Raw genomic sequence first — 14,193 nt, forward strand, 5'->3', positions numbered from 1 at the left:
GGTGAGCCCCTCCCTGCCCAGGTGAGCCCCTCCCTGCCCAGGTGAGCACCTCCCTGCCCAGGTGAGCCTTTCCCTGCCCAGGTGAGCACCTCCCCCGCCCAGGTGAGCCCCTCCCTGCCCAGGTGAGCCCTTCCTCCTTGCCCAGGTGTGCTCTGCCTGACCTAAGTACCCTTGCAGCCCCTCCTGACTGCGGTGGGTATCACGACCCACTTTATGGATCTGAGAGGTAAAGCTGGGAGAGGGTAACTAGGTGCCCAGGTCACAGAGCCTGACCCCAGCGTCCACTGCGCTGCCCCGCTGGGCCCTCCCCACTCTAACTAGAGCTGGAAGGTCAGAGCCACCACCTGGGGCATTTCCAGGATACAGTCCTCTGTGACCCAAGGGGACCTGACACCACAGCCACGCAGCTTCCAACAATTAAGTGAAGAAAAACAGAGAAGGGTCGTGTGCTGGCCAGTGAAGACCGAATTCCAGCTCAAGCGTCTTCACCCCACAACTCATCCTGGACAGCTGCTCGACCCCGGGCTGCCCTACGTGGCCCCCCAAAGGGAAGGGGGCGGGAGGGGAGGCCCAGGCCTGGGCGCGGGGCAGCACACACTCCCGTAGCGTGGGTCGGTGCGCAGCCCGGCGGGGTTGATGAAGTACTGGGTGAAGATGTACAGCAGCGTGGCGACCATGCACAGCAGTCCGGCCACAGCTGAGGCCACTGAGGTGAAGAAGTACCTGTGGGAGGAGAGCCTGCTCGGGCGGCTGCACAGCCCGGGCCCGGGGAGCCAGGCGGCACGCGTGCCGGGGCCCAGGGCAGCGTGCGCGACCCGGGGTCGCCCCTGCTGAGGGTGTGCCCCGGCCGCCGTCCCGCAGCCCTTCCCCCTCTGGCTCCCAGCCTTTGGGCTTCTCTCTCCTGCTCTCGGGGTGACCGCACAGACCCACGTCTCCACAACACGCACCTGAGATCTCACTCGGTCCTACAGGAGGCCTGAGGAGGGCCCTAACCCTAACGCTAAGCACCCCAGCTCGCAAGAGGGAGACGGAGGCTCAGACACAGGGTGCGACTGGTCCAAGCCAGTCCCTCCCGGGCCCCCTGGTTCAGACCCGGCTCCCTCCCAGCCACCGCCAAGGGCACAGCCGGCCGGGGTACTGATGCCAGCGCCGAGGAGCAGGGCCACACTGCCTTCGAAAGGCACACCCGTCAGGGCTGCGTGCTTCGGTTTTAGACCCAAATCACTGCTGCGCTCTGCGCACAAAAGACACGGAGAATGGCCTTCCCGTCAGAACAAATAAAGCCTGGGTGGCAATTCCTGGAATACGGTTCCACTAAAACGCCTTCCCTTAGTCTTTCCGCTGTTATACCTTTAACATTTTCAGTGTTAAACAGTGTCTGTAGTTCACCTGAAGTCCCCTTATGCCTGCCCTGAGGTCCTCCCCCAATGCCCCGGATAACCCCGCACAGGCCCCCCCACCCCCCCGTCCTGCCGACCCTGCCCGGTGGACACGGGGAGGCGCCTGCCAGGAGAGCCCTCTCAGCCAGCTCTGCGCGCTCGGAGCCGCTGTCGGGACTTCCGGCCCCCTCGGTGCTCTGCACGGCAGGGCCACACCTCTCACCCGTCCCCTCGGCAGGTGGACCTTGAGGTGCTCCGCCAGTTAGGAGGCCCCTTAAGGAGGCACGTCCCGGAGGAGGCAGGAGCGAGCCGCGTGAGGGTTGAGTGCTGCCCCAGGCCCGACGTCCCGGGTGGGGAGAACCCTCACCAGTAATTCCTGCTCCCCACGCAGTTGTTCAGCCACTTGCAGTGATGGTCGAAGCCTGAGACACACTTGTTGCAGGTGCTACAATGCTTGGCTTTCACAGTCCTGGAAGGAAGGTTGGGAGGGGCAGCCTGTCAGAGCCCCTGTCTGCCTACAGGGCCAAACCCACGCGGTGGGTGCCTGCCCGGGCGGGCGCGGCGGCCACAAGGCGCCAGGGCCTGAGGCCCGGAGGCTGAGTCAGATCCCTCCTGGCCGCCTACTGACACCCCTGGGGCCCTGAGCAGCCCCGGGCTGTGATCCGGTCGGGGGGCAGAGGCCTGTGTGAGACCCAAGGCTACAGCGCTCCTGCCCCGGCCTGGCGGGGGGCTGCGTGTCGGGGCCCCTGCTTCTCTGCAAAAGGGGCGGTGCCCATCGGCTGCTGGGGACCAGGTACGCCTGAGCCCAGCCCACCCCTGCGGGACGGCGCGGGGGGGCCCCTCACACAGCCGGGCACTCACACGGCGACCTCGCACAGGTGACAGTACTGCCTCTGGATGACGTGTGCGTGTTTGGACCGGTCGAAGGTCGACACAGTCCGTGAGTAGTTCTTGAGGCGGACGTTGGCGTCGGCCGGATCGATGGAAAGAACAATCAGGTGGACCAAGAGGTGGAAGAGGCAAATCCCGCCAGTCACCTGGGGGGAGTCAAGGGACAGCTCGGCCTGCGCGGCACGCGTGAGGGGCCTCTGCTCCGGGCGGCTAGGTGTCCAGGCCCCAGGCAGCCACGGGAGCCTGTGCCTGGCCGGGAATAGGAGTGGACCCTCTGGCACCGGCGTGCCCAGCAGAACCCACCCGAGTCCTTTGTCCTTGAGGGACAGAGCAGGGTCCGCTGGAGGCCGTGGCCCCGCAACCCCAGTGGAGCTTCACCGGGACAGCGGGAGAGGCCTGTGTGCGTCCGCGGGCACCAAGCCTGGTGCCGAAGCCGGGTGGTGGAGCTCCTTGGGGCGGGGAGGCCACACTGAGCATGTGTGCCATCAGGAGAAGGAGGGAGGGAGGGAGGGAGGGCTCCAATACCCCCAGCGAGCCTTTGTGGTGAGTGGGCCGGGGCCGTCTGTCTGTCTGTCTCTGTCTCGCTCTCTCCCCCCAGCCAGGAACCCCCAGGCCTACGCCCTCCAGGGCTCCCAGGGTAAAATCTGTTCCTCACATCCCACCCTCTCCACCTCCTCTTCAGGGACTGACACACTGTCCCCATGGAAACCAAACAGAAGGGGAGGAAGTGTCGGCCTGGCCTCCGCATCAGCCCTGCCCTGCTTCCCAGGAAGGTTCTGAGCCGGGAGGGTTCGGGTTCACAGGTCTAGCTCCTGCGAGGGCAGCCTGGGCGTGGTGGGGAGATGCCTCTCTCCGCCCACCCACAGGGTCTCGTGGCAAGGCCACGTGTGCACAGGGTCTACGGTGCCTGTACAGAGGCCCACCGGCAGTGCAGACTCTGAGCAAGGAGGCCCCTCTTCTGGGGTCCTTCTCAGGCTGCACCGCCGTCGGGGTCCACGGCCTGCTGGCCCTGCCTGTAATGCTCAGCCCCAGTTTGTGCTCACAGGCGCGGTCCTGCCTGGACCAAGCATCCCTGCTGCACGGCGAGCCTCAGTGGGGGGCTGGTCTGGCCAAAGCTGCTTGGTCTCCCTTGTCCTCCAGCCTCCAGTGCACACCCAGGGCCGTGGGTGCCAGGCGTGGGGCAACAGAGGCCCGGCCCAGCCAGGGGGCGCAGAGACCACGGTGAGGGCGTGAGAGCCGAGGACCAGCCAGGCCGGGGGACCTACACAGGGAACGGGACTGACCGGATCCCTCGGTGCCACACAGGGACGCCCTTCCTGTGGCCTGGACCTCCCTGCCCCTGCCGTCCAGCAGACTGAGCCACGCTCCTGTGCAGGGTGTGGGGCAGTGGGAGGTGGTCAGCGGCCAGCCTGCACGGTCCCGTCTGGAGATGCCAGCACGGTCCGGGCTCGCTGGTGCCCCTACGCCCGCTTCCCGAGGCCTGAGGCACAGCCGACGCAGCGCTGTGTGTGTGGCTGCTGAGGTGACGGGAGCGTGTCCCGAGCGCAGGACACAGGCGGGGGCACGGCCCGGGACAGGAGATGTGGCAGGAAGTCGCACTGCGGCCCAGGTGCGGCCCTGCTCTGCAGAGCTAGAGTAGGACTGTCCCCATCAGACGCCGGGGGGCGGGGGCCAGGAGGGCAGCTGGGAGGCTGGAGCCCAGTGTGGCCCACGGGTTCTGTCCGCACGTCCACACTCGGCTCCACACGAGACCGCCGCCAGGGAGAGCGGGGGGACTGCAGCCCACACTCAGACCCTCATCCTCACGGTGGAGGTGCCCGGGGGCCCAACCCAAGCCTGACAGGCAGCCCTGCGGAGCCCCTAAACCTGCAGGTGCCCGGGGGATCCCGAGATCCAGACGCGGTGGGCCAAGCTGCCACGGCCCCTCAGACGTCACGCGTCTGCCACAGGTACACGCGTGGCCCCACCTGCCTGCCCGCGTCTGGCTTGCCAGAGACGACCCGGCCATTCCCGCTGTCGTTCACACACTCAGTGGCCGTCACTGAGCCCCCAGAAGAGAAGGTGCCACAGGCGGGGTGGCGCGCCCTCAAGCTGCCAGCTTTCACTTTCGATGTAATTTTATCTCAGGAGCGTCTTAGGTTCAAGTAAATAATAAAAAGAACCCGGTCTGCCGTCTCACTTCCCCTGCAAAGCAGGGCCCCGAGCTGTTCTGAGGACGCAGCGGTCCCCTAGCAACTATCTTTGTTCAGTAAACAAGCAGCACCGGGCGCCAGCCCAGGATGCCCGCCCTGTCACACGGCTGCCTCGCCGGTCCTGCAGCGGGAGGGCGGGGCCCCCGCGGAGCTGCCTCACACACCCCCCCCCCCCCCCCCCCCGCCGCCCGGGTCCCAGAGGAGCCCCACCCCGGCCGGTGCCTTCCGCACGCCGAGGGCGGCCAGGCTCCTGGGCGGTGACCCCCACGCTGCTCCTGCAGCCTTGCTGACGCTTCCCTGTCTCCACCGGGCCCACGGAATGCCACACGCGGCCCTGACCCGGGACCCTGCCCTCCCTGCTCCTGGGTCCCTGCAGGCGCCGAGGGACGCTGGCGCCCCCTAGTGGCCATAGCATGGCGCCCCAGTGCGGCTGCCGTGGCCTGAGGAACATCGCTGGGGCAGTGGCGGGTCTGGGGGGCAGGAAACTGGACCAGAAAACATGTCCTGAAGGTCGTCTGAGCTCTGAACAGACAGGGACGCCATCCTGCATCCACCGCTGGGACAGGCAGGAGGGGGCCACACAGACTGGGTGCTGAGCCACCCAGAGGCAAGGGGCCCACCAGGGGACCAGGCCTCTGGGGAGAAATGGCCGTCCATGTGGGACGGGGTGCACTTGACCCCGGGGCTCCTTGCTGTGCGCAAAGCAGGTAAGCGCTCACAGTGGCTACTGGACAAAGCACCCGGGGACACTCAGAAAGGCTCCAAGGGCCAAGACTCAGCTAAGTTTTGGGTCAAAAGAGAATGAAGACACAGCATCATAGCCAGCACATAAGCAAAGACCCACAGGTGAGGCTGAACGGTGTCCCCAAAAGATGGTGAAGTCCTAACCCCAGGAACTGTGGATGATTTTACTTGAAGGTGGGGTCTTTGCAGACGATCAAGTTAAGATGAGGTCCTTATGGTGGGTCCTGATCTCACAGGACTGGTGTCCTTAGAAGAGGAGAAGATCAGGCCTCAGACACGCACAGCGGGACAACCCTGTGAGGACGCAGAGGTGGCGGCATCTAAAGCCAAGGGATGCCTGAGGCCACCAGAGCTGGGACAGGTCCTGGGAACTTCAGAGGCAGCAAGGCCCTGCCAAACCAGCTTGGACCTCTGGCCTCCATCTTTGTGCCTCTGTGCCTCTGTGTGTGTGACAGAGCGGGTGCCCATATGTGTGGCTGGTTTGTGACTTGTGCAGTGTATGTATATTTGTGTGTGTGTATCTGTGTGTTTGTAGGTCTGTGTGTGCTTGCACCTACGGGGAAACTTATAGCTTCAGATACGACAAAAAGAAAAAAGGTCTAAAATCAATGGCCTAAGTTTCCACCTCAAGAAGGTAGAAAAAACAGAACTTCCCTGGTGGTCCAGCGGGTAAGACTCTGCATTTGATCCCTGGTCGGAGAGCTAGATCCTGCATGCTGCAACTAAGAGTTCACTTGTTGCAACTAAGAGATCCCACGTGCCACAATGAAGATCCCACGTGCCACAGCAAAGACCTGGCACAGCCAAAATAAATAAATAAATAGATAAAAATCAATCTTAAAAGAAAAAAAGAAGGTAGAAAAAGAGGAAATTAAAGCCACAATACGTTGAAAATAAATAGTAAAAATAAAAGTCCAAAAGCAGACTCTTTGAATAATCGATAAAAGCGATAAACCCTAGGAAGACTGATGCCCCACTGCTGTGTGGCATCACGACAGATCCTACAGGTAACAGGAAATAGTGCGAATAATTTTATTCCAAGAAATTTGACAATTTAGACAAAATACTAAAATTTCTTGAAAAACATGACTTGCCAAAACAGAAGATGAAACAGAAAAGCTGAAGAGCTCTTTTCCTATTAAGGAAATTGATCATCGCAAACATTATCACAAAGAAATCTATCTCTATGACCTCGAGGGGCAAAAAATGGGCCTCATCTGAGTGAGAGGCACTCCAAGCAGATGCCCTGGTTTTTCTGACTGATTGAGGCTCAGGGGGGCCTTTGGGGCTCAGGGGGGCCCCACCTCTGCAAAATGACAAGTGTCAATCTTGGTAACTTCCCATGGGATTTTTAAGGTGAGATAAGAAGAATGGTGGTGTGGAGACAAAAGTCTTCGTCAGATGCAAACTGGGGCATTCCAGTGAAATTTCATGATGTCCGGGATTTTTAAAGATACTCAGTGTATGTGTGTGAGATATGAAACAACACTGGCAAAATCTTAACTGTTGAAGCTGAGTACCTGGTAGTTGGGGTCCATCACACTGTTCTCTCCACTTCTTCAAAACTGAAAGACGCCATGATAAGGGGCTGGGAGGCCCCGGGAGACAGAGGGCCCTTCTTGGTCCTGCCACCTCCCTCGCGCCCGAGCCCCACCACTTACACGCACCTGGCCAGGGGCATGGGGCAGCCTAGGAGAAGAGGCAGGCAGTGTAGCCACAGGTGAAAACACCCCACTCTTAGAAGCTGGTTCCAACACCCACTTCGCAGCAGCCCAGCCTGTCCACTGGCTGTAATGTGTGGCGACCCTCACTGTGAGGGCCGGGGTTCCTGGTGGAGTCCCGCGCCACCCTGACGCCCACCCTGACGCACACCCCAGCATTCAGAGCAGACGTCTCTCGCCCAGAACACAGCCACCCCAGGTTATCACAGACGGCAGCGCCTCGGCTCCACATACTTGACACTCGCGGGGGCACGCGAGCTCTTCAAGTCCTTATTAAAACCCATCATTCCTCTTGGACAACACAGACTGACTGCTTAGCCATGGTTGGGAAAGTGCGTGGCCCGTCTGCGGCTCCCCCACTCCTGGGGTCTCTGTCTACCCGGGACCCTCCCACCCCTGCTGCCGGCTGGGCACCCTCTCCCTGCCCCAGCACTGGTGGGCATTTGTAGCCCAGACCCCGAGCCAGCAGCTGCCTGGAGGACAGCTGTGGGGTTTCCAGCACTGTGACAGTGGGAGCCGGGGCAGAGGACAGGTCTGACCACCTCCAAGGGCGGCCCGGAGCCAGGCCTGCTGGAGGCCCCTCTGGGAGCCCCGCCCCCCCTTAGACGACAGCAATGCCCCCAGTCAAAGGATACACTGTAGGCAATGTATCTCCACTCGGGTGGCAGGAGGGGAATGAAGATGCCAAAGGTGGTGAAGACCAGAATGAGGAACACGATCCAGGCCACGATCTGCAAGTAGTGGACGGGCTGCGACCAGCCACTCACCCTGGACCGCTGGGGGGGCACAGTCTTTGTGCTCCTCCTGGACGCGGTTCCTGGCAGGAGGAGCCTCGAGATCCTGGCCCAGAACGCCATCTGCAAGACAGGACGGGGCATGGCAGGCCATGGGCTCCTGCCCTCGTGGCCCGGGGACTCTGGGGGCGGGACCCACGGCCCAGCATCGCCCGGGGCCCCGGTGACATCACAGCTGCGGAAAACAGCTCTTGGGGGGGTGTGGCCCCCTGGATGAGGAACGAAGGGCACCCCCCTACCCCCCACCATGACCGCAGGGCGGGCAGCTACCAGCCCCTCATGGCCTGGGGGCCACTTGCAGTAATGATGCCGGGGGCTGGTTTACAGATGCACACGCCCCATCAGAAGACTCATGGGATATGGGGACCCGGTGAGGAGAAGGCCCCCGCCCCCGGGGAAACCGAGGGCTCATGGGATATGGGGGACCCGGTGAGGAGAAGGCCCCCGCCCCCGGGGAAACCGAGGGCTCATGGGATATGGGGGACCCAGTGAGGAAAAGGTCCTCGCCCCCGGGGAAACCGAGGGCTCATGGGATACGGGGGACCCGGTGAGGAAAAGGTCCTCGCCCCCGGGGAAACCGAGAGGGGAGCAGGAAAAGCCAGCTTTAGCTGGTGTGATCATGTGACACTTTCATCCACCAGAAATCTTGCAGGTTTCCCCTGTGGCAGGAGAGGCCACATTTCCAGAGTCCTGTGTTTTTCCTTCCACAGGGACAGGCCCTCCAGGGGTGGGAGGGAACCGTGGCCCTTCCGGCCAGTCAGGTGGGCAGGGCCACTGGGAAAGGGAAGGACGTGGCCAGGGTGGCTGTCGGGTGTTTGGGGGTGTTGGAGGGGGGAAGGATGTTAACAGCTATTACAGGTGGAACTTTGAGGTCAGAAGGCCCTGTGCACAGCCTTCATTGTCTTCAGAAAGAAGTGCACAGAAAATATAGCTGATATTAATGTGTTACTTTAGGAAGAGACAGAAATGTTGAAAAATATTCTAAGACTGTTTTTTCTGTGAGCTGTGACTTCCCCTTGGGGATTGTCCTAAGAGCAGGTTTCAGCTGCTGGCCACAGCTTTTGGTCATCTGCTCTGGTCTTCTGGATGTGACGCTGTGTGGACGTTGGGACGCAGCAGCCCTGAGTTTGCGTGGGTTTCACGAGCATCTAATAGCACATTTGTACAACACAACAAAGGCACCAGGGGTTCAGAACCCAGAAAGGCAGGCTTGGTATTGAAACATGATTCCCAGATGAAAGCATTCAGATGGAAGGGCCAACTAGCAGAAAAGATGTTGCCAAAAATCAAACTCCTGTCACGTGGAAGGTCACATCAAGGGATTACTGCAGATCTTGAAACAGAAACGTGTGGAAGGGATAATTGTGAGAGCAAATTTAAGTGACACAGACACAATGTCTGTCTGTCAGGGTTTCCAGAAGAGGAAAAGGAAGAGGGCGTAAGAGAAGAAACAAAGAAAAAAAGTGAAGCAATGTCCGTAGTGCAAGGAGATTTAAGACTTTAGTCCTAAATTATACTCCAAGAACCAGACAGTGGAAAAAAGAATATATCTATGGTGGTGAAAGTGAGAACTTCGAGGACACAGAGTCCTACAGGTCTCCCGGAAGAAGAAACAATGAGATTACCTATGACACAATGTAACTGGCATTTATAAAGTTCAAGTGCTGAGTCTTCTGTCCTGAGATGGACCAGCCAGCCTGTCACTGAAGGTGACACAGGGCAAGCCCCCGGGAGGCGTGGAGACTCAAGTGCACCCACTCACCTTCTCCCAGAGATCTTCTGAAAAGATTTACTCCATCAGATCTGAGAGTCACCCTGACACCCCGGGCACCTCAAGTTCAGAATGCAGGGCCGAGTGGGTGGGTCTTCAGTGAAAGCCGGGGCCCACGGCGCTGGCCGCGCGGACACCCGCCAGCCCGTCAGCAGGCCTGCCATGTGGTGATGCGAGGTGGCACCCGGGACTCCCGACCCTGACCCAGGGCCTCCTGCATGCAGACCTGGCAACCGTGGCCAAAGTCCTTCCTCTCCAGGCCCCGCGCTGGGACGTCGGGATCAGCTGGGTTGTTCTGAACAAGAGGACCTGGGGGAGGAGAGAGCAGACGGGGTGGAGGGGCCGCGGCCCATGCTCGTCCCGCGCCTCTCCTCGTGAGCCGCACCCTGCGGCCGAGGGGACACGCGGGGTGATGAGAGCCACGCAGGGCCGCGAGCGCTCGTCATCCATAGAATGTTCACGTGGGGCCGAGCCCTCTGCCCCAAGACGGGACTGTCCCCGCCTTCCTGTCCGGCTCCACCTCTCACCGCGGCTGTGGCTCGTCCTGCCGGCTCCTCTCCACTCAGCACCCCGCCAGGCGCCAGGTCCCCCCGCCGCCATGGCCACCGCTGCACGGCGCAACTGGAACCCCTCAGGCCCAGCGACCGGCGCGGCGACAGGCTCTCCTGCCCCGCCCGTCCTGAGACGCGGCTCCACGCTGCTGCTGCACGCGGACACACATCACACGCCACACACACACGTGCATGCACATTCATGCACGCACACAACACACGTGCGCACACCACACACACACACCACACGCGCACGTGCACGCACATTCATGCACGCACACACCACACACAACACACACCACACACGCACGCACACCACACACGCCACACAGAGACATATAGACACAGCACGTAGCACACACACACACCACACGCCACACACACACATGCACACCACACACCACACATACACACAAACACCACATACACATGCACGCACACGCACGCATGCACACACACACCACACACATACATGCACACCACACATACACACACATACCACACACCACACACACATGCACGCACACGCACACATGCACACACACACCACACACGCGCACACCACACATACACACACACGCATGCACGCACACAACACACACACACACCACACACGCCACACAGACATACCGACACAGCACACAGCACTCACCACAGCTGCACACCCTCAGGTTTCTGGGCTCGTTCCTCACTGCTCGGTGTTTTCCAGGCCATTTCCTGGGCCGGGGCCCTGGGGCCATCTTCTGCCCCTGCCCACCCTGGTAACAGCCGCCTTCTCCCTCCGTGCCCTGTCCTGGCGCCACCTCCCCTGGGTCATTCTGGCTTCACTACAGGGCAGACCGCTGGTGTTGGGCTCAGGAAATTAGCCCTGTTTGGGGCATAATGGTGCCTGGGTCCACTTTTTGCCCCACTTTGGTTCCTGCATCTTGTTTTCCATCTTCTCTGGGGCTCCAGTCTGTGTTTGGTGCTGGGATGACCCGTAAGGTCATTGTCACCTCCAGGCCCCCGACACGACCATGGCCAAGATTCACAGGCTGTGGTCGCCATGGAAGCAGGGGTGTCCCAGGTCTCCTGACTCACCTGTCCGCAGTGCAGACAGAGCCCCTCCCACCCCGTCCCCAGTCTGTTCCCACCCCATCCACACTGTCCCCACCCCGTCCCCACCCTCCCCGGAACAGGGCATCGGGCTGGCTGCACGCTGCGTCCTGAGCCAGCCACGACCTCTGTGAGCACGTTTTCTGACCGTCCCCCAGCACAGATCCTGGCAGCTTCTGGACCCGTGTCTCACCCGCGTCCCACGTGGTCCTGGACTCCCTGCAGACGGAGGGGCAGAGCAGAGGGGCGGAGCACCCGCCTTCCCCGCAGCCGGACGCGCAGCCAGAACACACTCTCCTCACTCCTCTCACAATTCGCAGGTCCTGGATGAGCGGGAACGCAAAGTGCCTCTCGCTCAGCCCAAGCCCATGTGAGGGGAGCCGGGTCTCCTGGCAACACTAAGTGGACACCCAAGACGTGTCACAAAGCCGGGGCCCCGCCCCCGGTACGCATCACCAGCTCTAGGGGCGCGGCAGGGTGGCACAAGGGCAGGCCCAAGAGACCCTCAGGAGGGACCCTCACCACCCGTGCCTGAGCCTGGAGAACTTCAGCCCTCGGTGAAAAGGCGGTGGGCTCGTGCCCCCGACCCACTGCTTCAGCAGCTCACGCCGGGGGAGGCCAGGGCGTCCATTATAACCTCGTCCTCACACTTGACCCAAGAGCCGAGACTCCAGGCTCTGTCCAGGGTGTGGGCGCCTCTGTCTGGGCTGCGCTCCCCCAGCCTGACGCCCCGGGTGCCCCCTTGAAGGCCACGGAAGGGCCACAGCAGGGGCAAGTAGGGGAGCACGGGGCATGTGGACACAGTGCCGAGTGGGCAGCTCAGGCCACAAGGATGGCCAGCCCACTGGCTCAGGGCCTCTCCTCCCCCACCACCTCTCGCCACATCGTTTCGATTCCTAAGCTCCAGAAAGTCCTGGTTCCTGAGTGTGGTGTCCAAGGACTCCTATCTGAAGGCCCTGAGTGCGGCCAATCACCAATCGCGATCCTTCCTTGGTGGGGACAGGGAGGGTGGACAGGGACACGTCCCCTCTCCGTCCACAGAGGCGGCCTCTCGCAGGCTCCAGCCACCCATGCCCCACGCACCTTCCTGGGGAGTCACGGCGCCGGGCAGGCCGGGCGCTGGAAAGCTGACTTCCTCCAAGCAGTGTGGCGGCCCTACTGCCGGGGCCTGCAGGGACGGCTGGGTCTGGTGCAGATGGACAGAGGCACGAGTGGAGGAGCCGGCAGGTTACGAGGCCCCCTGGGTGGGGCTGGGGCCGGTTAGGAGAGGGGAGCTCCTCCGCGGGTCAGGGACCCTCTGCTGGGCCAGCAGCAGAGATGGAGGCTGACTCTGCTGTTGGTCAGCCCTGTGCCCCAGCCTGACCGGCCCCTCCCCGCTCACCTGGTGTCCATTCCCTCAAACTGCAGTGCTGCCTTTGACCCGACGGCACTGTCCTGGGAGCACAGCACCACCGGGATGAGGATGCCCATCCTGGAAATCCCGGCTGACCACAGCCGGCAGGGGCGTGGGGGGCCACAGGCCTCCCGGGATCGCCCACCTGGGGCCCCAGGGAATGAGGGGCTGCAGGCTGCTTCCAGGGCCTCTGCGCGCGGTGCCCGCCGTGAGCGGGCCCAGGCTGGCACCTCCACCCAGAACGCACTTCCCAGGGAGGCAGGCGCCAGGACAGGACCAGGCAGCCCCAGGGCAGACCATCAGGCCACCCGAGCAGGGTGTGACCGCGAGAATCCAGCCCGCCGCGCAGTAGAGGCCGCGGGCTGTGGCGAGCGTCCGAGCAGTGAGCTCTGGTGACTGAAGGCACAGCTCAGCCCCGCAGACAGCGTGGCGCTTACTCCGTGCCCTCCCTCTCCCAAGGTCCGAGCCCTGGGAGCCCCGCGGCAGCCACAGCTCCTGCCTGCAGCAGGCATCGCCCAGGCTGCTGGTCAGCGTGTCCTCACGGCTCTTCAGAGTGCTTTCTGGTTAAGAGGAACGTCCCCACAGCCTCCTGCACAGAACACGCTTCTCCAGAAACACACGTGAGGCCGGTGACCGGTGCAGGGGACTTCGCACCCTCGGGGTTTGGGGGGCTGATGACCTCAACACCAAGTGCCCCCCAAGTCCAGCCGGCCACAGAGCATCGCCCGTGACTCTGAAGGAGGCCACCTGGGACTGAGGGGCAGGCGCTCACCTCCCAGGGCACCCCAAGTCTGCAGTCGTGAGGGCCTCCCGACTGGCCCAGGGCCCGGTGAACTCAGCTGCTCACACTTTGGAGAAATGACCCTCCTTCAGGGGCATCGCTGCTCCGTGGAACAACTGTAAAAGCTACAAACTCAGGGCCCGCTCGCCACGTGAACATGCACAGCCACGATCCTCGGCCGGGGCAGCCAGGCCTCTCCACACCTAAGCCCACCTCGGCCCGCTCCTGTCCCCAAACTGCTGCGTCGTCCCCTCCCCGACCCAGACCCCCCACCTGGTCTTCACGGAGGGACAGATCAACAGGCCTGGAGTTCGGGGCACTCATGCCTCTTGTGATAAGTAGCGCTCTGTAAGCCTGCCTGTGCGTACCCGGGACAGGAAAGCGGCCCTCACTGGGAGGGTCTCCAGCCCAGGTGGGGGCCCAGGTGGGCGCGGAGGGGGAGTGGCCACGCCGGAGACGGCGGCGGGCGGGGCGCGGGGCAGGCGCGGGCGCTGGCACAGTGCCCACCGGCGCACGCACGTGCCTCTCACAGGCCTTGTTCTGAGGGAAGCTTCCAGTAGAAAAGCGCTGTAGACGACAGACGCTGGCCATGCCGCACTGCCGCCCAGGCGGCCTCCAGAAGCAGCCTTTTGTTTTCTCTCTCCAGGGAGTCAACAGTCCCCCATGAGGCCTGCAGCCAGCCCCCTCCGCCCCAGCCAGCTGGGCAGTTACTCTGACCAGGAGTGCCTGCGCGTCTCGGCTGGGATCCTGCCGGCTTCCTTAGGCAGAGGGCCTGGCACGGAGGCCCCAGGTCCCCCGGCTTCATGGCCGCGACACCCCCAGGAGTGGCCTGAGCCCCGGCAGGGTCTGTGGTGAGGGCAGGTCACCCGCAGGGCCCCACT

The 14,193-nt window shown here is 62.4% G+C and overlaps 1 protein-coding gene across 1 annotated transcript in view; it reads right to left on the bottom strand.

Moving 5' to 3' along the window:
- The window catches only part of LOC114891724, a 39,342-nt gene extending 25,439 nt beyond the window's left edge, over positions 1 to 13,903 (bottom strand). The window contains exons 1-12 of the mRNA XM_029215986.1: positions 13,681 to 13,903; positions 12,829 to 13,091; positions 12,222 to 12,324; positions 11,746 to 11,879; positions 11,450 to 11,536; positions 11,332 to 11,357; positions 10,020 to 10,195; positions 9,677 to 9,801; positions 7,563 to 7,784; positions 2,241 to 2,416; positions 1,747 to 1,848; positions 599 to 723 (exon numbers count right to left, since the gene is read on the bottom strand). Coding sequence (XP_029071819.1) covers positions 599 to 723; positions 1,747 to 1,848; positions 2,241 to 2,416; positions 7,563 to 7,784; positions 9,677 to 9,801; positions 10,020 to 10,195; positions 11,332 to 11,357; positions 11,450 to 11,536; positions 11,746 to 11,879; positions 12,222 to 12,324; positions 12,829 to 13,091; positions 13,681 to 13,903 — 1,762 coding nt within the window. The remainder of the gene's footprint in view (positions 1 to 598; positions 724 to 1,746; positions 1,849 to 2,240; positions 2,417 to 7,562; positions 7,785 to 9,676; positions 9,802 to 10,019; positions 10,196 to 11,331; positions 11,358 to 11,449; positions 11,537 to 11,745; positions 11,880 to 12,221; positions 12,325 to 12,828; positions 13,092 to 13,680) is intronic.
- Positions 13,904 to 14,193: the final 290 nt, after the last annotated feature.

Source organism: Monodon monoceros, unplaced genomic scaffold, assembly GCF_005190385.1.
Source record: "Monodon monoceros isolate NGI ecotype Baffin Bay Population unplaced genomic scaffold, NGI_Narwhal_1 Super_Scaffold_12, whole genome shotgun sequence".
Lineage (NCBI taxonomy): Eukaryota > Metazoa > Chordata > Mammalia > Artiodactyla > Monodontidae > Monodon > Monodon monoceros.